Genomic DNA, 24,801 nt, shown 5'->3' with positions numbered 1-24,801 from the left:
TGAGCATTTCTTAAGCCCCTTCAGTCTGCAGCCCACCTGTGCCCTTGCTGGCACAAACAGCCCTTTCAGCCACCTGAGCCACCTGCTGGATGGGGCCCCATCTGGAGCTGCATGCACGCTCTCTCTCTCCTCCTGTTGCTCTGTCTGTTTCTGTCCTCTCTCTGTCCACACACACAGAGCTTCTGCTGTCATTCTCTTCCCACAAAATTCCCCACCCTCTCACTTCTTACAACCATGGGAAAAGTTGGCAGAAGTGACAGAAAATGGATGTATGTTGACACCACAAGGAACCCTGCTTCTGATGCTCTTTTGCACAGTTTTCCTGGGGCAGGCTGGCTGGGCCCTGTAGCACGTAGCACAGGGTCTTGTCTGCGGCGTGGACCTGACAAACATGCTGATTCTAGCACAGACTGCAACCTTCACCCCATCCCTGGACCAGAGGCCTGGTTCCCAAGAACTTGCTTCTGGGCAGAAGGTCTAATGCAGGCCCCTTGTATGCCCTGAGCCTAGCACAGTGCCTGGCACAGGGGGTGTGTGTGGGCATGGTGCTCCTCCGAAGTGATGAAATCCCCTGCACTTTTCACCTCCCTCCCTTCCTAGTAAACTCTGGTGCCCCAGGGGGAGCTTCTGCAGGCTCTCTGGCCACCCTCATCCTTCCCACACAGCCTCTGCCTGCCCTCCTTCCTGCTGGGCCCACATCCTCATGCATCAGTCTCAGCCATGAAAGCCCTGTTGGCATCTATTTCAAATGAAAAGGGGTGCAAACTGGACATATAGGAGAAGCAATGTCTGGCTTTGCCTTGAACTTAAGCAAAAAAGGAAAAGAAAGGCCCATTGGGAAGAATTAGGAAGGGGCATGAGAGTACTTTCTGGATGAAGAAATACTGTACATCTTGACGGGGGTGTGGATTACCTGGGTTTTGCATTTATCAAAACTTTCCAAACTGTACACTGAGCATCAGTTTATCTCCCTCCATATAAATTAAACATTATATCCTGACTACAAGCATCTTAGCAAATCCAGGCATCTACTCTTCTTCACCTGGCCACGTGGGCCAGGGTGTTCTCCTGGCCATTAACTCCGGGAGGGAGGGAGGGAGGGAGGATGGATGTACAGAGTGTCACGGTGGGCGGGCAGCCTTGGCCTAGGGCGCTCGTGAGCTGAATCCTCCCGGGGGAGTTGGGCTTTATGTCAGCACAGCCCCCAGCACCAGGCCCATCCCACAACCAGGAGGCTCAAGGTCACAGAGAACCACACCTTCAGCTGGCAGAGCACCCTGGAGCTGGGGTGCTGGCTCAGGTGGCTGCACAGCTGGGGAATATGGAATTTGGACTTGGTGGCAGATGCCCAGAGTTCACGTCCGTGACTGTTTTCTTTAGGCCACGCTGAGAGTAGAGAGGCTTCCCAGTGCAGGCTGATGGCTTCCTTTGTGAACCATCCACACTTCACCTTGACCCCAGTCCACCCCTGTTTTCTGCCGCCCGACAGGAGGCAGGCATCATGTTACTGAGGGGAAACTGAGGCCACGCAGGAAGTAATCTCTGGTACCTCCTCCTGTCATTCTTGTTTAGCTCAGCTCTGGGGAGGGGAGGTGGGCGGTACCCACAGCGCCCCTGCCGCCGTCTCAGAGCCTCAGGGCCCCTGCTCTTCACAGGGCTCAGTGCTATGTGGGGCTGGCCGACATCACCAGGCAGGATCAAAGCTGACACAGAGACCGGCCTTTGGGTCCCACAGGCATAGAGTGTCAGAGGGGGGCCAGCTTTTCTGATTGCCCTTAAATGATGCCAGGTGTGAGAGCCTCACACCAGGAGCAGCTGAGCCATCCTTAGCCAAGCTGAAAGCCAGCTGGCCTAAGGCCCCCAAGGAAGCAATGGATCTGGAGCACAGTCCCTTTCTGAGAGGGCTCACTGTGTGGGACAAAGAAAACGACTTCCCCTCTGCCTTGCAAAGTATCATCCGGGCAACTCCTCTGGGTTGATCAGAGCTGACCTGGATTCTGAATGCAATCTCTTCCATCCTCTTGTATGGCGGCCAGTCTTAGGCGCCACTGCTCTCTGTTACGATACACAGCTTTGGGTACACTGCTGTACCCAGTTTCTGGTCATCTCTAAGTTACTTGCTTTTCAGGGTAGGTTGATGGGTCTCCGTTTTTTCCCATCACAGCATATCCGAGGGATTTCAAACCTTTCCTTAGTGAACTCTAGGTCTCATTATGCCTGAGACTGTCACCTAGAGAGGGGAGGGTACCCATCCTGGGGCCTTGGAGAGGTTGTGTTAGAATTTAAGAGGGCATGTCTAACTTTCAGAGGCACTCCTGGGGTGGAGTGAGGCAGGAAATGACTGGTAAATGCCATTGGTCACATACAGTTCAGGCTCTTAGTAAGAAAACTTAAGTCCTTCTTTTTAGTTTATAATAGTTGTGTCCAACTCACAGCGTGTCAAGTTTCAAGTGTTAACTAGAAGCCTGGGGTTCCCGCAGCCATAGCTTGGCTGGTACCAAATTCCACAGAGTGGGTGGGGCCCAACTACTGTTGGCTTCTCCAGTCAGCAATGCCAAGGGTCTTCGGCTCCCCTAAGAAAGGCTTTCTGTTCTCCCCTCACATCTGGGGGGTTGTCTGTACCCTACCTCTACCCCTCAGTTCATTTATCAGACTACCATTTGTCTCCACTGTATACCACTGCCTTCTTCCCACTTCTAGAGAGTAAAATGGAGCCAGCAAGGAAGAGCCACGCAGGGGGATCGGCCAACACTTGGACCAGGGTTTCAAACATTGGTCTAGTGACCCCGGGCCCAGGGTGCTCTGACAGCCAGATGAGTGTTAGGGCTGCGGAGAAGGGTTCTTAGGTGCTATGCACTTGAACTTACCCCTCAAATACCAGAAGATTCTGGGGGGATACTGAAGTCTGTTAAGTGGCTGTTAAATCACTAACTGGACAGTAGACATCACACACGTGATTTAGTGGCCCATGTGAGCCTGGAGAAGAGTCCAGGGATTTCCCTGGTGGTCCAGTGATTAAGACTCTGTGCTCCCAATGCAGGGGCCCCGGGCTTGATCCCTGGTCAGGATCCCATGTGCCACAACTAAGACCCTACTGTCCAGATAAATAAATACATATTTAAAAAAAACTTAAAAAAAAAGAAAGGAGTCCAATGCCTTTTTCCTGCTGTTTAGCCCTGGAATGTCAGTCTACAGTCTACAGTCAAATTGCAACCAGAAATGTCCAGAGATCTCTCTCCAGACCTCCAGTGTGTAATGATCCAGGGTGATTCCCATATCCTGACCCTTCATCATTCCCATGCTGACATTTCCATATATTTTTATGGGAAGTTGACAATTTAAAGGGAAGTCAGAACAAAAGAAGGGAGATAAGATTTACAAAAGGTAAACAAAAGAAGGTAAACATAAGATAAACAAAAGAAGGGAGATAAGATTTACAAAGGATACATTTACAAAGGATACATAGATTTACAAAGGATACATAGAAGGAAGAGTTCTTAGAAAAGAGAGGGAGAGAAGGGAGAGGTCAAACAGTAGGAGAGTGGTGATAGAGAAGACGACGAGGAAGGAGAGAATTACCGGGGCAGGGGGAGGCAGGAGGAAGCTGCCCAGCAGTACTCACGTGTTGTGGAGCACACACCAGCCACAGTGAGGATCACCTGAGCCAAGGCACTCACCGCAGCTCCGATACTGACCACAGGACTCCACAGGGACTCTGGTGAGCTAGGACAAGACCACACGGGAGACAGTGGTCAAGATTTTGCAGAACACCCAGTAGTTCACCAAGAAGTCATGCCATCCTATCAGGTGTATCACCTAAAACCGTGTAGAAGCAGGAAGGGGCCTAGAGCCCCAGAACCGAAAGGGATCACATCTGAGCAGGTGGCCCATAGCATCGTGGGGAGACAACCAACTGTTATTTTCTTACAAGTCCCTGGGAATAGACTCCACAGAATTCATATCACATTGTTATCAGAGATATTTATAACATGTACATTAAAATTTTCCCACCGCCCCAACCCCCAAATACCTCTACAAACGTGCCATGCATCATATATTTATCTCTTATCAATGTAATAAACTCAAATGCTTCTTCTTTCTCTGTTCTTGTTTCTCTTTTGCCTTAAAGTGCTTTGCCCCTTCCCAGAACTTCTCCTTCAGGTTTCATCCTTTCTGTGGTTCCAGAGAGCGCTGAACCCAAGTCCAAGACCCTTGTCTCTCTTTTTAACAAGGTGTAATCCACTCGCTTTGTAGATGACGCTTGCTCTCTCTTTCCCATAATGTTGGCCAACTGGCTCATAAAGTTGTTCACTCTGGTGCCTTCAAAGAGCAGCTGTTGCTGCTTCTCTTCCTACCCACACTCTTTTCATGACTAGAGGCTTCCTCTCCAACCCCAACACTTTATCTTAGCTTTCACCAGCAGCTTGTTAATGTAAAATGTTCCACATGACATTTCTGTTTAGCCCGAATGCTTCTATTTCCTGCATACTCCTAAAGATCTTTTGAATTTCTTTGTTCTCCAATGTAGCTTTTTTTTTTTTCCTTTCTCTTTCTTCCCTTTGCAGTACGCAGGCCTCTCACTGTTGTGGCCTCTCCCGTTGCGGAGCAGAGGCTCCGGACGCACAGGCTCAGCCATGGCTGAGGGCCCAGCCGCTCCGCGGCACGTGGGATCCTCCCGGACTGGGGCATGAACCCGTGTCCCCTGCATCGGCAGGCGGACTCCCGACCACTGCGCCACCAGGGAAGCCCCCTCCAACGTAGCTTTGCCCTGATGTCTTCTGACATGATTTCTCAGGGCCTGAGACGTAGGAGGTACTTAATAACGATACAAAGGATCAAATGGAATTTTAATTTTCTTCCTATAGCCTTGGTCTTTCTTCTCCACTTTTGCCAGTTGCTTCTTCACAAAAGGTTTTGGGTTTTTTTTTGTAATCATTCTTTTCCATTCGGGATACCTTTTTATCTCGATGGAGGACTTCTTAGCTAACCTTTCAGCTTGAGCTAAGAGAGTTTGAGCTGGTCGTCCTTTTTAATTTCTTGCCATCAGACAGTAGACACGAAGAAGTATAAATCACGCTGACCTGGCGGAGCCTCTGTGCTTCATGAGCAAATGCAGAGGCCGTGTTTTCCCTGCTGCTTCGTGGTCTGCCTCCATAAAATTATGTACCACTTGGCAGGGGCTACTTGTAACTCGTGCACAGGCGAACTGGCACCAGAGTCTGCTCAATTAGTCTCGAAGCTCTCTTTTGGAATTAATTAAGAATTAATTATTATTTTCAAATCCCACATGATTCCTTTTTCCTTTCCACCTTAATTTTCTTCTTCCCTTTATATATCTTTTCTGTTTTCTCAAGTGCCCATCGAGTGATCTTAATGACCACCGTGTATTTTTACTTTTTCCAAGGTACCTTTTAGCTTCCTGCTCCTGTTCCTATAGCTTTGCCCTTGGCCTTGGTGGCCCTTTCTCCACATTCTCAGATGTCTTTTTGCACATTTGGAATTTTATCTTTCCTTTTATTACTGCTCATGCAATCAGCCTGGGCCATGCCTTGGCTCTGCCGACATACCACCTTCCCGTTTTTGTAATTGGTCCTGACAATCAGACTCTTGCAAATTACCGCCCCCCCCCCCCACCCCACCGACTCTACACACAGTCAGGAACTGACCCTCCTCCTGTTGCCTCTTTAATTGCCTTTCCTACCCCTTAAATGGGCATAGACACACTGGTCATGTGAGCATATAAATAATGGTGCCCAAAGTAGCTGGACTCCTAGGAATTCATGAGTGGTAACGAGGTCCACAGTTACTTTCAATATTTCCAAAAGCCTAATGAAAATTGGATTGTTGCTATCTTCTGTTGGTTTGCATACTCTGTGATGTATTTCCCATACTAAAAATAGGACATATATTATTACTTAATAAATACAGTTTGTTTAGTAGGCAAAAATCTTTCAAAACTTGATGCCTAGAGCTGAAAAAAGTAATAAAAGGGGCCAAAGATGATGAAAGTTGGTAACATAAGTACATAATAATGTTTTCATATGTTCCGGCTGCTTGTCTAGCACTCCATATTTTGCACAGGCTCAAAGAGGAAATCATGGCTTGTTCAAGCAAAAGCATTTTCTTGGTCTGAACTTGATATCCTCCCTGGTTTCTCCCAGTGACATGTTCTATAATCTGTCTCCAATGGCCGTGCCATGGGGTTCTGGGGTGTACAACACAAAAAGAGCCAGTCGCTTGCTGAACCTGATCTTCTCCAAAGTCTTTGCATTCAGATTTCTAAAAATATTTTGCAACTGGCATTTAATAATGCCAATACCTGGAACTGTAAAGTCCTTCGTCTCTCGATTTTAACCAAGAGTCATTTTCATTTGGTTGGAAACAGAGTAGGAGCCTGCAGAGCTGGGTTCAAATTCTGACTTCACCATTTACTGGCAATGAGATCCTATTGTCTCTGAGTCCCATTTTTTCTCATCTTTCAACATGGAGATAAAAATCTCCCTTAATTCACAGAGTTTCCCAAAGCACAGATGACCCAAGAGGTTTGAAACAGCTTTGTAAATGGTCAAGCACATTGCAAGTGACAGTTAACTCTTATTGTCATCTTTGTCATTAATACCCATTCTTCCTTGCATTGCCGCTTTACCTCTCCCCCTTGTCATCCCAAACTGCTCTTCCGAGGCCTCGTGAGCTTGGTCAGGAGTTTAACGCCTGGAAGAGCTTTTCTCCTTTATTACCTTGATCACATCATTTCCTCCTTGAACTGGGATGTCTGCCCCTAAACCATTCAGTGCTTCCTCTTGGCCCAGCTTCCTAGACTTATTCAGGGCTTTTACCACCTACAGTTGGTAAAACCTACTTTTCTTTGCTTTTCATCAGGGTGGATCCCTGTTGGACAGGGACATAAGTCCTGGGAAGTTATTATGCTACCCAACTTCCTTTCACCTTTTCTTATAGGCTCTTTCTAGCTGTACGTTCAGTCATTTTTTATTACTCTTCTGAAATTTATCTAGGTTTTCTCCATTCTTTTGAAAGCATGGATGCTAAAACCGGGAAACCGCCAGGATTCTGACAGTCCATGTAGAAGGGTTACCATCATTCGAAAGCTGAGTGCCACCCACCCCTTCACCTTTCCAGGACTTTTCCAAAGAAAACCAGGCCCAGGGAAATTTCCAAAGTCCCACCATCAGACAGTATTCTCCGGCACGGCCACGGTCGCCCAGACTGACCCCAAATCTCCCAATCTACATCATTGCTTTGCCTCACTCCCCATCCCGCGTGTAATTCTGGAAAGCATCGGAAATTTGCCTGACACTTTAAATCACTTTTGAAAATTCGATTCAGCCCATCATTTATCTGGGTGCAATTCTTTACCCGAATGGCTCTGCTTACCTTCCACACCTTGCTGGTAAGCTGCACAGGTGGCCAGATGGATTCGGAGCCACCTTGGCGCTGTGATTCTCTCTCCCCAGATACCTAGATCCTCCACCCACGCCTTACACCAAGCAAAGCCGGCTCCTCTCCTGACCCTGGAACACAAACCACTCCAGATGCAGAGCCACACAATTAACTGAAACCACCCAACGCTGATTAAAGTCTTACGCTACAGTGCCAGGCGTGCCAATTAGCTGAGTGAGGGAATTCCGACCACAGGAAGAGGTGAAAAAAGAAAGTCATGGGGCGGGGGCTTCTGCCTGGAGAACAAATCAGACGGCAATGTGACCTATCTAGAGATGACTGTATCCTAGTGATGGATGGTCTCGGGGACCACAAACAAGTGAGGTCTGTCCCCTTGTGGCCACTGGACTCCAGGAGAGGTGCTGATTGATGCAGCTGCAATAGCTCCCTCACTGCTTCTAGAGACAGGAGCTCCACCACCTCTCAGGACCCCTGTGTGCACTTACACTGTGCTGGGGGAGAATGGGTGGGGGGCTTCGGGTAGGGTAGTCTTCCCGGCACGTTCTGTCGGCGTTATGCAAAAACCTATTGGGCAGTTTGGCAGATCCTCAAAAAGTTAAACTTAGAATTTACCGTATGATCTGGTCATTCTACTTCTGGGTAGCTACCCCCAAAGAATGGAAAGCAGGGACTTGAACTTGTACACCAATGTTCACAGCAATATTATTCACAATAGCCCAAAGGTAGAAGCAACCCAAGTGTCCATGGACAGATGAATGGATAAATAAAATGTGGGATATACATACAATTGAATATTATTCAGCCTTAAAAAGGAGGGAAATTCTGACCCAAACTACCACATGGATGAACCTAGAAAACATTACGCTACGTGAAATAAGCCGGTCAGAAAAAGACAAACGTTGCGTGATTCCACTTATACGAGATCTCGAACGGTCAAATTCATAGAGACGGAAAGTAGAAAGGGGTTGCCAGGGGCTGAGGGAAAGGGAATGGAGAGTTGGTGTTTAATGGGTCTGGAGTTTCAGTTTGGGAAGAAGAAAAGCATTCTGGAGAAGGATGGTGGAGACGGTTGCCGTGCAATGAGAATGCACTTAATGCTACTGAACACTTAACTGTCAAGATGGCGAATTCTATGCGATGTGTATCTTACCACAGTAAAAGAAACAATAATAAAAAAACAACTATCGGGTAGACGTACGAACACCTATTTCCTTCCCAGCAGCCTGGGTCAAGGGGGAGAAGCTTTCTGTTGGTAGACCGATAACAAATTCATGTGTATGAAATATTCTGAGATCCCTGAGTGAAAAGATAGGCATCGTTTACTCTTTTCAATTTAATCTCAAATGGACAAAAGTGTTCGGGATGAATGTCTCTTATCGTGTGTTGTCATGTAAGTGGATCTCTCACTCTCAGGCTCTGGACCTCCGTTTCCTGATTTGGAAAAAAAATGTCACAGCCTTGTTCTACCCAGAAATGTTCCTCACCTCCCACCCCTTCCAAGAGGCACAGGGGAGGGTCTTGGAATGCACATATTCCTGTGAGGTCAAATGCCCTTGGTTTTATCAAATTCTCCTGTGATCGCTCAGCTTCTGCATCAGCCTTTCTCATCCCTAATTATGACCAGGAGCATCTGTGTGCCCATCTCCATCCCACGTCTCTTTCCCCTTCCATTACCTTTCTGGGAATCACAGGGGTTTGCTTTATCCTTTTGCCAGCAAGGTAAACTTCCCTAAATAATAGAGTGTAGTTCTGTCTGGTTTGGAACTATGCTCAACAGAATCATCACCTCTACTCCCTCACCTATCCAGCCCTATGACCGAGACCATGAAGTTACAAAACAATGATCTGGGACAGGAAGACAGGGAATGACTGACAACAGAGCAAAGGGGCCCATAGAGAAGTGCAGCTCATGGCCTTGGCCTTTATAAGCGTTCACTCTGACCAACAGAACCCATTCTCTGCTGGGCCTGGGGCCTGGATGTGTTAAGAAGTTTTGCAGTTGCCTTGAGTTCTGCCCTTACCGTCCAGCCCGTCTGGTTTCCCTGATATTCCGAAAGATGCTTCCCCCTAGCCGTAGGGTCCCACTCTGCCTGTTGCCGTTAGCATTCCAAAGGGTACCTGCTGCTCCGCTGAGTACATTCAGAAATGTTCCACAGTTAAAACGTCCAAGTGTCTGTGTGTATCTCTAATTTGTTTAAGCATTTGACGTTCTGGTTGAAATGTGAGTTATTACTCCATCTCTCCTTTTATAACTGTAGCTAATGCTACAGTGGATACACTAAGCCTGATGGCGGGAGTTAATCTAAATGTCCAAAAGACTTCTAAAGTACCCAATTTCCTTCAAAAATTGTCAGAAAAGAAAAGAAAAAGAGGCACGATGATGCATTAAGAAACTCCAAGAGGCTGCCGCGGAGCTGTCAAGCCTTGCAGATGCTGTGCCTGGTACCCACCGTCCCCTGTGCTGTCCTATCCGTCTCCTGTCCCCAGGCACAGGAAGTAGAGTTGGGGAAAGTCAGTCCTTGTCTAGAAAATTATTAACTCAGCATTACGTATGGATCTTAGCATCATGGTCTCAGGGAGCCTCTCAGAGCCCCTCCAGGGGCCTTTCTTTCCTTTGGTGGCCTCTGGTTGCCTCTCCAGGCTTTGTTTCTGCTGACTTGGGGCCAGGCAGGGGTTTGTGGAGCCCTGTCTCCCCATGATGACCTCTAAGCCTCTCACTGCCAGGGCTTGAACTTGTGGTGGCTGAGCACTGGCTTGGGAAGCTGTGTTTATGTCATGTCACTCCAGATGCCTGGAACACATTCACTCATATCCTCTTTGCTCAGAGGTGGTAGGTATTTCTGAACTTGGCAGACTGGCAAGAGAGGCAGAGGTCGGAAGGCTGGTCACGGGCTATGGCAGACTGTGTCATTTCCCTAAAGTAGCCTCTAACATCCCCATGCCCATCCCTGCCCGGCTTTATGGTGAATGGAGAGGTGGAGTGTACTTCCCACCCCTTGACCTTGGGCTTGGCCTCAGGGCTGGATCTGGTCCATGGATGGCAGCAAGCATAGGGAAAAGGTTTGAGATGTGCCTTTGTGCTTGCCCTTGCCCTCTGTGCTTCTGCCACTGCCACGACGATAGCTTCCCCAGGTAGCTGCTTCCTCTTCAGCCAAATGAATCCATGTGGAGCAGACCTGAGCCCAGCCCACAGAGAGGAGATGAGCTCAGCTGGTGCAGCAGCTTGAAGCAGAACCGCCCAGCTTAGCCTAGATCAGCTGACATGCAATGGATCTGAAGGTCCATGAGAATGAGAATCAATGCTTATTATTGTATGGTACTGAGTTTTGGGGTGGTTTGTTACACAGCATTTTGGGGGGCAAGAGCTAACCAATACACAGTTCCTGGGCAGAAAGTGACACCCGGGTGCAAAGGTCCTGTGAAGGGGAGAGGCGAGAAGCTGAACGAGGAGGGGTAAGGTGGCAGTGTGTTAGTTTCTATCCTGAACACCAGACAGGTCTACATAAACACTCAGGTTATATGTATCTGGCACCATGATGGGGAGATTATTAATAACTGCATCTAACATGACAAATGAATCTTCCCAGCATCTCCCATGCTGCCCAAACTCGCTATGACTGTAGATTTGTAGCTCTCAGGGAGGCCCAGCCCCTGAGCAAAGTACCAGAAAAGACTCTGGACAGAGAATATGGCTCTTCAGATGTTAATATTATCATAATATTAATTAAGATATATTATATCTCTGCTGACTGGAAGCAGAGATGCTCGCAGGACCCTCTGTCCTGACCTCCTGGCTGTCCTTGTGCCAGGAAGTGATTTTATCTACTTGGCAGCAATAAAACTCCTCAAGAATGATTTGCCTTGAACTTTGCAATTTCTCCTGCTTGTGCTCTGGCCAGGGGGCTAATTCAGTAGGGGCCTCACTTGAAAGCAGACTGATGTTCAGGGGCAAGGGGAGTAGCAACGGCTGTCACCGCTGTCCCCACCTGCCTCTAGGCAGGGATTCTGGCGTCAAGCTCGTGGCCACTCAGAACAGCAAGGACGACAGCCCCAGAGCACGAGGTTTGGGGAGCTGAGGTCCTGAGCTCTAATCCATTCTGGGTGTCTGGGTGACCTTGAACAAATCCTCCCCTCTTGTTTTACCCTCACTGACTCATTTTCAGAGAGGAGGCCCCGGCCTCCTCTGCCTTGGAGAATTGGTCACAAAATACTACTAATACAAATGGTCTGGGAAGCTCTTTGCAAATAAAAAGTAGCAGATGTTGCAGAGGCCTGCAATTTGCTGCTATTAATAAGTATAAATGCCTAATAGGAAGCCAGTTCGCTCTGGAAACTCAGACAGCCAAGGAGTGAGCCTGATGCTGGAATCATCAACATATGCTGCTCCTCATTAGCAAATGGCAGTAGCTGGGCCAGGAGCTCTCAGTGCAATTTCTGCAGCCTCTAGAAATCACCCCATCCTCACGCCTCCTGGTGTGGGCTGTGCCACAGTGGCCCGTGTTCCATTTAGCCAGACCCCTTGCCAAGCGAGGAGCAATCCCCTTCCCTGCTGTACAGATGGAAAAGCCACAACCCAGAGAGGCTGAGTAGCTTGCCCAAGGTCACACAGCACAGGGCAGTGGCAAACTGAAATGAAGCCGGGGCTGCAGCCTGCATCGGGCCAATGCACACTCGACCCTTTGTACACAGGCCAGGGGATTGAGAACCCTCTGGTCCCTCCACTGAACCCAAGTTCCCGGGTTGAAAATTCCACAGCACTGGAGGCTGCTTACTGTAAACCAGGAAGGTTTGGCTGAGTTCAGGAGCTGAGGGGCCCCTTCAGGGGGCAAAGAGGTCCATCACTGAGTAGGAGCCCTCAAGAGAGGTTGACAGCAGGTCTCAGTAAGGCCTCCTCTTCCAGGGAGACCCCCTGGCTCCTTTAAGCATGGCTGGGGAGGAAAATGGAGTTTGGAATAGCTTATTCAGAGCCAAGTAGAAGCAGAGATTTGGGGGCAAGACAGACCTGGATTTGAATCCTGGATCTGCCACTTCCTCTGTGACTTGGACAACTTACTTCACCTCTCTGAGCCTCCTTTCCTTCATCTAAGGATGACAGTAGGCACCCTGAAGGGTTGTTTTGGGGATGCATTGAGATGACACATATGAACGTGTTAGTGCAATGCCAAGAACAACCCTGTCGTTCCAGCATCTTTCTCAGATGAAATGCCCCCATGAGGGGTGGTGCGAAGCCATCTTCATCCCACCACACTTGGTACTCATCTCAGGCACAGCAGATGAGAACTAATGAGCAAGAGAGTGAATGCTTGCATGCGTGCATGAAAGAATAAATTTGGTTCCTGTCAAGCTCCTACATAGTCCAAGGACCCCATGGAGATCACTGATTTGACAATCTTGGCTTTGCCCCCAAACCTATCATTTCTGGATTATTGCCACAAGTCCACCTCTTAGTGTAAAGGTCAAATTGGGCTCTCACGCTCACATTCGCACAATGGGCTCAAGAAACCTTGCAAGGTGGGCCAGTCCAGCGCACTTAATAGAGGAGATTGGCAGCCACACCCACATCCTGCCCAGAAGGACCCTGCGCCCAACATGCAGGTGAGAAGGTGCCCAGGATGGGATGAGTGTTAATAGCAGAAAGGGAAACAATCTAGCTGACAGTCCCCTCATTTTTCAGGTGAAGCTCAGCTGCTGCAGGGTTTGTTCAAGGCCACATGGCTACTGACACTACTCTCTTGATACCCAATCCCTAGATACAGGCTCCTGCCCAAGACATCCGCTTGTGACCTAGCCCTAGGGACAGGGATGAAGGAGAAGGCGGAGCCCTGGGACTCATGCCCCGGGGGAATGTGAACCTCCCTTCCCACCCCCAAGCTCAGCAGGTGGGAAGGAGCCTTTGTCCCCGGGATCAAAGCCCTGCTCCAGGTCCAGCCATCTTTCATCAAGCTCCGCTGACGGACCATGGCCCCATCCAAGCTGGGACTGGGGACCTGCTGGTATGAGTTTCCCAAACTCAGCCTGCTCAAGGGGGGCCTTTGTTCCAGCAGCCAAGAAGCGGGTGGAGGAGGGGCTGGCATGGTGACACCTCTATCCAGGCCCAGCAGCTGAGCCAAGTAAGTTCCGAGGCATATGCCGAGACCCTCTGGCTCGCTGGCACGGCTCTTTGTGGGAAGTGGCAGGGCAGGCCTCCTCCACCCAGCACCCAACCTTCGCTCCGACTGCCTTCTGTCAAGGGCAATGCTGGCAGCATCCCCAGCAATGGTCTGACTGTTCAAACCAAAGAAGGGTTGTGGGCAAATGGCACACTGATGTGAATGAGTGCACAGGGTGTGTGCCCAGACATGTGTGCCTGGTAATAGGGGTGCTGTTTGCACACATCTATGGGCAGAGGTGCTCTGGACCATAGGAGCAGGTTTGGAAATCAACACGGCTTTTCTTGCAGAATCCCTTTCTGGGTAGGTGGCTCCTTTGTGTAGCAAACAAACATCTTCCTTCAAAAAGGAATTCAACCCTGGGAAAAATCATGGTGTCCAAATGAATGGAAACTGACATCCCTCAGCAGGGAGCCTTCTCGGTCCCTTCTCACGCAGCCAGGTGCTGCCGGCTTAGGAAGGAGACAGAGACCACACTTGCCCCGAAGAAGCCTAAATCCTCTTCCTCCACCCTCAACCCCTGCCTCAAAGCAGCCAACTAACTCTCACAGACCTATGCGAGCTCCCCTTGTGGGGTCAGGGGTCAGCCTGCTGGTGGGCAAAGTGGAGGGGGTCCTCTGATGTCTGAGTCATCCTTGGATGTAGATCATCGTTGCCCACACGGGCAAATATGACCTTTTCATTAAGAGATGCTGCCCTGAGGGTGTTTTCCAGAGTTCTTCAAATATGAAAGGACAACAGTTAAAATGACAGCGTTTTAAAAGGTTTTCATGCTTTCTGCACTGTCGGTGGGGGTTTAGACTGGTACAACATTTTTGAGGTGTAATTTTGTAGTTATTACTAAAATCTAAAATGACCCAGGAAGCCTTCCTCTTAGAATCTTTCTTGTAGAAATACTAGCACCTGGGTACAGGTGCATGGCTGTGTTATTATCACTGTGGCTTTGTATGTGATAATGACTATTTGGAAATAACCTAAAATGTTCATCCTAAGGGGACTGGTTAAATAAATCGTGCTACATCCATACTCTGAGATAAAGTATGTCTGCATCATTGACATGGAAAGATATTCATGACCCATCTTTGAGTTTAAAAAAGCAAGTTACATAAACAACAAGGCTTTACTGTATAGCACAGGAAATTATATTCGATATCTTATAATAAACTATAATGGAAAAGAATCAAAAAAAGGAATATATATATATATATATATATATATACACACACACACACACATATATATGTATATATATATGTATAACCGAATCGCTTTGCTTTGCTGTACACCTGAAAGTAACACAATATTATAAATCAACTATACTTCAGTTTATAAAAGCAAGTTACAGAAAAAGTATATCAAGACTCAATTTTTATTTTTAAAAGACAACTCTGTAGTTATGTATTTATAATATACAGACATATTCTGGGGCACAGAATAACATCTAGAGTGATAGTAAAACTGCTAATGGTGGTCAACTCTGGGGAGTCTGAATTTTGTACAGACAGGGTATAATTAAAAATTTTTTTTGACTTGGGAAATTAAAGTGATTTTCAAAAGATGCTTTAAGCTTTCGTCTTTTAAACCAAATTAATTAGTCAGCTCCAAATATATTTTAGGGTCAAAGTTTTGAGTTTTCCTTATACCCACTGATTTCTAACATTTGGGAGCTATGAAAAGAATCCACAACTGATCGGTCTGTCCCTTTTGGCTGCCTCGTGATGAACAGCACCCTGGAAGTGTATGGACCCTGAGACATAGAAGAGTTTTCTCCTTGGAAAATTAACTAGCTCCTATTGAGTGTAGGGGGCATTTTTGCCTGTGGTCCCCTCATGGGGACCTGGGCCCTAGTCCTAGACCTGCCCCTAACTTGCTGTGGGCAAGAGTTCTTGCTTCTCAGGCTCTCCGTTTTCAGATATAACTTGATCTCTATCGTCCTTTCTAGCTGGAAGAGTCCATCATAGTTAAAGGCTAGAAAAGCCTCCAGGAATTTCATTCCAGGATCTTCCCCCATTTTATTCCATCTTGATAACTTTGTATAATAGGGAGGTTCAGGGCTGCCCCTTCCTTAGTTCTTGTGATCTTGAAAAAGTTAGATGACATCAACCTGAAATATACTTTGCATTACTACCAGAAAGAAAATTACCACAACTTGGGATCACCAACTACAAAGCTACCAGTGCTTATTATTATCAGTTCTGTCTATTATTAATATAAACAACTGTGGGGTGAGTAAGGGGCTACAGTGCTCAGGCAAGGTGGCTGCACTGAGCCCAGCCTGACAGTACGAAAAAGCACAGGCTTTCTAACCCTGCCTTAGGTTCAAATTCTGGCTCGGCCAACTGTCAAATGTGTGACTTGGGGACAGTTACTTTACGTCTCTGAGCCTCGGTTTCCTCATGCATAATGGAAATAAACAAGGTATTCTGCTGTTAGGTGATAATTAGATCCCAGCACAGAGTAAGGGTTTCGCATGCTCGCCAGGCTTCACGTATCCCAGGCGGCAGAGCAGAGGAGGTAAGGCAGAGTCTCCCACTTGCATCGGCCAGGAGCTGACCCCGCTGGACTCTAGCCGTGGGCCAGCTTGTCTCCATTAGGAGGTTCACTGTCGAGGGGTGAGCGGTGGTGTGCGGGGGTAACTCATTCATTTCACGTCGCCCGCAGCTGGGGAATCTGATCTACATCAGGCTAAGACTCAGAGTAGATTTCCCCTTCTGAAATGAGAAGTGGCTGGTCAGGGCTATATTTAGATGGTGACTCAGCGAGGTCAGATATAATCGCTGGTCCCGGATGGGGGTGGAGAGGAGGAGGTGTCTGATCCTGGCCGATGTGTGCCCGTTCTCAGAGGATGTGAGTGGTTTGGCCAGAGGAAGGCCAGGAGCCTCAGCTACCCTCTGTCTCTGTTCACTCAGGTCTCCGTTACAGCAACCAACAGCCCCTAACGTCAAAACGGCATTGCCAACGACAGACAAACTCAGTAGATGGAGAACCTGGGGGAGGAATCTAGGAGTGGAGAGGCCACCGGGGGCAGGGGGGGTCCCCGGGGAGCTGGCAGTACAGCTCTTAGGACGTGGGTTTTGCAGTCTGAGGGCTTGCCACTCGGACTCTAGCTCTACCACTTAATAGCTTGGTCAGGTACGTAACATTTTCCAGCCTCCCAAAGATTATGCAGATTAAATAACATAATACATGTAAAGCACTCCACGTAGTTCCTAGAGCATCCACACCACATAAATGGCAGCTATCATTACAGTGATGACAACCACGGCCGGTTCACCTTTTGGGTTTACTTCTCTTTCTGGACCAGATAACGTTCTCCTAAAGGAAAAATTCAGTTTTAAATTTAAAGTTCAACTTGAAACGTTTCCAGATGTGCCCCCGTGATAGCTGGACATTTCTGCCCGTGGCTACTTTATACGCAGTGTTAGGAAAGGAGTTTGAACTTGAGAGACACTGTGCTGGGACCTCATGATCTTTCTTATGAGGAAGCCCTGTGGTCCCCAGAACTACAGCCCCCTCCCTATTAATAGGGGTTCGGTTCTACAGCCAGCCCAGAACCTTCCAATCAGTTCCTTGCCTCCTACGCTCTCCTCTCCGGCTTTTCTGATAAGCTTTCCTCTGCCTTTGAATAGCAGAGGGCAGGGAGAGGAGGAAAACCCCAGTGAATGAATTTTATTGCCCACAGCACCCAGGAAAGTGAGGTGAAGCTAGGAAGCCCTTCTAGCTCTGACATGAAATGAGGTCAGGGTTCTCTGGGAACTCCGTGCATTCAGCTTCTCCCCTGACCTCTGCGCACAGGCATAATCAAAACTTGGCTGTGGGTCTGGGACAGGATATCGGGCTGGCTCCTGGCCAAACACAAGCGGCCATGCTGTGTGCTGGCATGTGGGTACGCTGGATGGCACGGCGCGTCTGGCAGGCCTGGGTTGGGCAGCGAGGCCCAGCGTGGTGGTGCTGGCACAGACTCCAGCAGACCCTGCTGTGACAGGGACACGAGGATGCGGCCTCCAGACACGATTCAACACAGGGCGTTTGCTGAGTTTGCAAACAAACCTGCAGGACACAGGACTGACACAGCAGCAAGGAAACCGAATGTGACAGTTTAGGGCAGGTAGCATGCCATGAGCGGAATTCACTTACAAAAGCTTTTCTCCTCCATTAAGCCTGCTTGGGATGTTGCTGTGAATGTAGCCTGACCTGGACGAGAGTCTGAGGGGCGCCAGGGGCTGCTTTTGGTTGTACGACTCCCTTGCAAGCGCCCCACGTCACCGTTTGCTGAGTGTGGACTGCCCTCCGGAAACCTTACAACTCAAGGGGAGAATCAGGGCATGTAGTAAGTGCTCGGGAGGAGGGGCAGGCAGGGAAGTAGGATCTAGACCAAGTGGCTCAAACCTAGCTGCACATCAGAATCAACTGTAGAGCAATCCCACTCCTGGGCATATATCCAGAGAAAACCATAATTCAGAAAGGTACATGCACCCCTATGTTCACTGCAGCACTATTCACAATAGCCAGGACATGGAAACAACCTAAATGTCCATTGACAGATGAATGGATACAGAAGATGTGGTCCATATATACAGTGGAATGTTACTCAGCCATAAAAAAAGAATGAAATAATACCATTTGTAGCAACACGGATGGACCTAGAGATGACCATACTAAGTGAAGTAAGTCAGACAGAGAAAGACAAATATCATATGATATCACGTATATGTGGAATCTAAAAAGATGATCCAAATGAACTTTTTTACAAAACAGAAACAGACTCACAGACTTCAAAAACAGAATCAACTGTAGAGCTTTTAGAAAATGCTGACGCCCAGGCCAAGCTCAGACCAGCAAAATCAGAATTTCCAGGAGCTGAGCATCTGTACTTTCTCAAAGCACTATACTTCTCCCCCCTCATCCCCCACCAATGACCCCGATGATGGGCTGGGTTTGGGACAACTGGCTTTGGCCACAGGAGAAGAGGATCTGGGATCTAAGGATGATGTATTTCTGCTCTGGAGTCTGAGAGACGCAGAAGATCGAAGGCTCCCAGAGCACAGAGACAGGTGGAACGGGCATCACGTAATACCAGACCCCTGTACCTGGCTTTGCAATTTATAAAGCAATCCCACAGGTATGACTGTGTGTGACCCCCACCATAACCTGGCAAGGTAGCCAGGTCAGGGATGACAGTCTGCATTTTACAGCTGGGGACGCAGGTTGGAAGAGGTTAAGGGACTTGCTCAAGGTCACATAGCCAGTGAGAGGCAGAGCTGGGCTCTTATGAGTCCATGACCTCTGGCTGCTTCAGGGCTGGTCCAGCCTCCCTCCTGCACTGGAATCCCCTCTCTTGCAGGGGCCAAGTGGCCATAACTCCCCCGTGAGGGGCAGCAGCAGCTGCCTGAGCCAGCTCCAAACATCATGGAAATTGACGAAGGCTGAATTGGGTTGGAAGGGCCTCGTCTAAACATCTCTTAGAATCGTTCTTTGGCCGGCTTGTTTCCATAGCAAGATTTGTGTCAACGTACATGACTCACATCTCCAAATAAGGCTTCTATCATCTCAGGCTGGGTAAGATGCGAGACCATCTCTCTGTGTGGCACGATGTCACCCTGGCAGGAGCTGGAGGGTATGGTGTGCCTGACTTCACGAGACTTTACCAATTATGGAATTGTTTCACTGGCTGCAGACTTCAGAACTGGCTCATGTCCTAGGGCAGCTGCTCCTCAGGGCTCAGCCGTGAATCCACGTCCTGTCCTGGGGCGCAGGGGTGTAGTCTGGGAGTGTGGAGCAGCCTGAGCCCATGGATCAGCCAATACGTCCGGAGAAGCGGAACTTCACACTGCTGGCAGCATGCTAGGACCGGGTGGGCAGCCTGTTCTGACCCAGAGTCGCTCTCAGTTGCTCAGTTGTAGCCCTGGACACCTGAGGGAACACTGTGGGCTGGTTTCCCTAGGCTATGCTCTGAGTGATCTTCCCAGCTGTGCCGAGGAATGTCTGACCCTGCAGGCTCTCCGTAGAAGGCGGGGTCTGGGAGGGTCCATCCTGGTCTTCTGTGCTGTTCAGCTGGTCCTGTCAACTCAGCTTCCTCAACAGAGGGCAGATCCAGCAAAACCATGGATACCCACAGGCATCCTTGTCAGCACGGGCTTCATCAATCCACCTCTTTGGGGTGGAGGGTGCAGCTGGAGAGGAGGGCATTTAAGGCAGAAAAGTTGATGAGAAAGCTCCCCCAGGGGAGTCCCGCGTAGTCTCCGCAAGAGCTCCGGCCTTTGAGTCCTGTTCACTTAGATTCAGCAAAGCCTGCAGGGTCTCCCACCCTCACGCTTCTCTGTCCATGGCTCCTTCAAGGAGTGAAGGGAATATGAAAACAGTACAAACCCAAGAGCACCATGTCCAAAAGAGGAAGGCTGGGGGCAGAATGAAGTTTAGGACCAGTAACACCACAGGGGGGGAATGGTCAGCTCCTCCTTGCCGGCTCCTCCCACTTCAACATCACCCCGATGCCATGTGATTCTCTCTTTTTCTCCCTTTCACTTTCTCATAAATTGCCTGGCAGGATCACTCACTCATCCTTCTGCATGAATGAGCCCTCCCTGGTGGCGGCTGCTGAAGCCTGGGTCCTGGGCGCAGAGTGGGGACAGGAGTGAGAGACCTGTGTTCCCAATGCCCCCAGGACTGGGGGACCCTGCTGGACCACAGCCTCTGCCTTTGGAACCTACTTTTTCTCCTTTTTCTCCCATCTCCTCCTCCCTGTGCCCTGTGGCCAGTGTCCTGGTGACTCTCATGTGCATGACTGTATGAGCTGAAGCTTTGACTTCTTGGGATACTTGGCACAAGTACCCATACCCACCCAGAGCACAGCCCCAGGGAAATCCATGGGGAAAAGAGAAAGGTAGCTTGGCTGCTCAAACCTAATACAAGGACTCAAGAATCCCAGCGCTGGGTGAGACCTTCAGGCCACCGAATCCTGCCTTCTATTGGATGCAAGCACATAGCCAGTTATCCAATGTGTTTGCCAGTTACACCCCATTCGAGGGACAAATGATAGGAGTAGTACACATCATTAAACGTAATCAGACGTGACTTAGGAAAGAGTTTGACTCAGCATTAAACTGTGCTTATCTGTACTGAGGCCCTAATTTGTCGCTCGTGTACCATGATAATTTACTCATAATTACAAAAACAAAGGACTGGAAGCATTCCTTACGTTTCTTGGTTACTCAGCCTTTTAAAGAAGCCCCGGAGGTGCCTTCAAGATGGTGGAGGAATAAGACGTGGAGATCACCTTCCTCCCCACAAATACATCAAAACTACATCTACATATGGAACAACTCCTACAGAACACCTACTGAACGCTGGCAGAAAACTTCAGACTTCCCAAAAAGACACCCTCAGGCGACCTACACGCAGAGGCGGGACCAAATCCAAAGCTGAACCCCAGGAGCTGTGCGAACAAAGAAGAGAAAGGGAAATCTCTCCCAGCAGCCTCAGGAGCAGCGGATTCAATCTCCACAATCAACTTGATATAACCTGCATCTGTGGAATACCTGAATAGACAACGAATCATCCCAAAATTGAGGAGGTGGACTTTGGGAGCAACTGTAGACTTGGGGTTTGCTTTCTGCATCTAAGTTGTTTCTGGTTTTGTGTATCTTAGTTTAGTATTTAGAGCTTATTATCATTGGTAGATTTGTTTATTGATTTGGTTGCTCTCTTCCTTTTTTTTATATAGATATATATATATTTTTTCCTTTTTCTCTTTTAGTGAGTGTGTATGTTTATGCTTCTTTGTGTGATTTTGCCTGTATAGCTTTGCTTTGGCCATTTGTCCTAGGGTTCTGACTGTCCATTTTTTGATTTCGGTTTTTTTTTTTTTTTAGTATACTTTTTAGCGCCTGTTATCATTAGTGGGTTTGTTTTCTGGTTTGGTTGCTCACTTCTGTCTTTCTCTCTTTCTTTTTTTTAATTACTTTTTTATTTTTAATAATTTTTTTCTATTTTAATAACTCTATTTATTTATTTTTCTCCCTTTGCTTCTGAGCTGGGTGGCTGACAGGGTCTTGTTGTTATGGTTGGGTGTCAGGCCTGAGCCTCTGAGGTGGGAGAGCGAGTTCAGGACATTGGTCCACCAGAGACCTCCCAGCCCCACGTAATATCAAACGGCAAAAGCTCTCCCAGAGATCTCCATCTCAATGCTAAGACTCAAATCCACTCAACGACCAGCAAGCTACAGTGCTGGACACCCTATGCCAAACAACTAGCAAGACAGGAACACAAACCCACCCATTAGCAGTGAGGCTGCTTAAAATCATACTAAGGTCACAGACACCCCAAAACACACCACCAGATGTGGTCCTGCCCACCAGAAACACAAGATCCAGCCTCCTCCACCAGAACACAGGCACTAGTCCCCTCCACCAGGAAGCCTACACAACCCCCTGAACCAACCTTACCCACTGGGGGCAGACACAAAAAACAACGGGAGCTACAAACCTGCAGCCTGCGAAAAGGAGACCCCAAACACAGTAAGTTAAGCAAAATGAGAAGACAGAGAAACACACAACAGATGAACGAGAAAGGTAAAACCCCATCAGACCAAACAAATGAAGAGGAAATAGGCAGTCTACCTGAAAAAGAATTCAGAATAATGATAGTAAAGATGATCCAAAATCTTGGAAATAGAATGGAGGAAATAAAAGAAACGTTTAACAAGGACCCAGAAGAACTAAACAGCAAACAAACAATGATGAACCACATGATAAATGAAATTAAAAATTCTCTAGAAGGCACCAATAGCAGAATAACTGAGGCAGAAGAATGGATAAGTGACCAGGAAGATAAAATAGTGGAAATAACTACCGCAGAGCAGAATAAAGAAAAAAGAATGAAAAGAATTGAGGACAATCTCAGAGACCTCTGGGACAACATTAAATGCAGCAACATTAGAATTACATGGGTCCCAGAAAAAGAAGGGAGAAAAAAGGGGACTGAGGAAGTATTTGAAGAGATTATAGTTGAAAACTTCCCTAATATGGGGGAAGAAAGAGTCAGTCAAGTCCAGGAAGCGCAGAGAGTCCCGTACAGGATAAATCCAAGGAGAAACAAACCAAGACACATATTAATCAAACTATCAAAAATTAAACACAAAGGAAAAATATTAAAAGCAGCCAGGAAAAAGCAACAAATAACATACAAGGGAATCCCCATAAGGTTAACAGCTGATCTTTCAGCAGAAACTCTGCAAGCCAGAAGGGAGTGGCAGGACCTATTTAAAGTGATGAGAGGGAAAAAGCTACAACCAAGATTACTCTACCCAGCAAGGATCTCATTCAGATTCAATGGAGAAATTAAAATGTTTACAGATAAGCAAAACCTAAGAGAATTCAACACCACCAAAGGAGCTCTACAACAAGTGCTAAAGGAACTTCTCTAGGCAGGAAACACAAGAGAAGGAAAAGAACTACAATAACAAACCCAAAACAATTAAGAAAATGGAATAGGAACATAATAGGAACATACATATCGATAACTAACTTAAATGTAAATGGATTAAATTCTCTAACCAAAAGACATAGACTGGCTGAATGGATACAAAAAACAAGAACCATACGTATGCTGTCTACAAGAGACCCACTTCAGACCTAGGGACACATACAGACTGAAATTGAGGGGACTGAAAAAGATATTCCATACCAACGGAAACCAAAAGAAAGCTGGAGTACCAATTCTTATATTAGACAAAATAGACTTTAAAATAAAGACTATTACAAGAGACAAAGAGGGACACTACATAATGATCAAGGGATCGATCCAAGAAGATATAACAATTGTAAATATATATGCACCCAACATAGGAGCACCTCAATGTACAAGGCAAATGCTAACAGCTATAAAAGGGGAAATTGACAGTAACACAATAATAGTAGGGGATTTTAACACCCCACTTTCACCAATGGAGAGATCATCCAGAATGTAAATAAATAAGGAAACACAAGCTTTAAATGATACATTAAACAAGATGAACTTAATTGATATTTATAGGACATTCCATCGAAAAACAGCAGATTATGCTTTCTTCTCAAGTACTCATGGAACATTCTCCAGGATAGATCATATCTTGGGTCACAAATCAAGCCTTGCTAAATTTAAGAAAATTGAAATCATATCAGATATCTTTTCGAACCACAACGCTTTGAGACTAGATATCAATTACAGGAAAAAAATCTGTAAAAATACAAACACATGGAGGCTAAACAATACACTACTAAATAACCAAGAGATCACTGAAGAAATCAAAGAGGAAATAAAAAAATACCTAGAAACAAACGACAATGAAAACAAGACAGCCCAAAACCTGTGGGATGCAGCAAAAGCAGTTCTAAAAGGGAAGTTTACAGCAATACAATCCTACCTCAAGAAACAAGAAACATCTCAAATAAACAACCCAACCTTACACCTGAAGCAAATAGAGAAAGAAGAACAAAAAAAACCCCAAAGTTAGCAGAAGGAAAGAAATAAAGATCAGATAAGAAATAAATGAAAAATACATGAAGGAAATGATAGCAAAGATCAATAAAACTAAAAGTTGGATCTTTGAGAAGATAAACAAAATTGATAAACCATTAGCCAGATTCACCAAGAAAAAAAGGAGGAAGACTCGTATCAATAAAATTAGAAATGAAAAAGAAGTGACAACTGACACTGCAGATATACAAAGGATCATGAGAGATTACTACAAGCAACTATATGCCAATAAAATGGACAACCTAGAATAAATGGAGAAATTCTTAGAAAAACACAACCTTCTGAGACTGATCCAGGAAGAAATAGAAAATATAAATAGATCAATCACAAGCACTGAAATTGAAACTGTGATTAAAAATCTTCCAACAAACAAAAGCCCAGGACTAGATGGCTTCACAGGAGAATTCTATCAAACATTTAGAGAAGAGCAAACACCTATCCTTCTCAAACTCTTCCAAAATATAGCAGAGGGAAGAACACTCCCAAACTCATTCTACAAGGGCACCGTTACCCTGATGCCACCACCAGACAAAGATGCCACCAAAAAATAAAACTACAGGCCAATATCAATGATGAACATAGATGCAAAAATCCTCAACAAAATACTAGCAAACAGAATCCTGCAGCATATTAAAAGGATCATATACCATGATCAACTGGGTTTTATCCCAGGAATGCAAGTATTTTTCAATATGCTCAAATCAATCAATGTGATAAA

General features: G+C 47.0%; 1 protein-coding gene across 4 annotated transcripts in view; it reads right to left on the bottom strand.

Annotated features, from left to right (window-relative positions):
• Window positions 1-24,801, bottom strand: part of PLXNA4 (plexin A4) — a 373,377-nt gene that overhangs the window by 94,116 nt on the left and 254,460 nt on the right. For all 4 annotated transcript variants that reach the window (XM_032643655.1, XM_032643651.1, XM_032643653.1 and 1 more), the window contains one exon: window positions 3,623-3,723. In XM_032643655.1, coding sequence (XP_032499546.1) covers window positions 3,623-3,723 — 101 coding nt within the window. The remainder of the gene's footprint in view (window positions 1-3,622; window positions 3,724-24,801) is intronic.

This window comes from Phocoena sinus, chromosome 9, assembly GCF_008692025.1.
Source record: "Phocoena sinus isolate mPhoSin1 chromosome 9, mPhoSin1.pri, whole genome shotgun sequence".
In the NCBI taxonomy this organism is placed as follows: domain Eukaryota; kingdom Metazoa; phylum Chordata; class Mammalia; order Artiodactyla; family Phocoenidae; genus Phocoena; species Phocoena sinus.
Note: the sequence above shows the minus strand (reverse complement) of the source record. Positions and strands in the feature narration are given on the sequence as shown.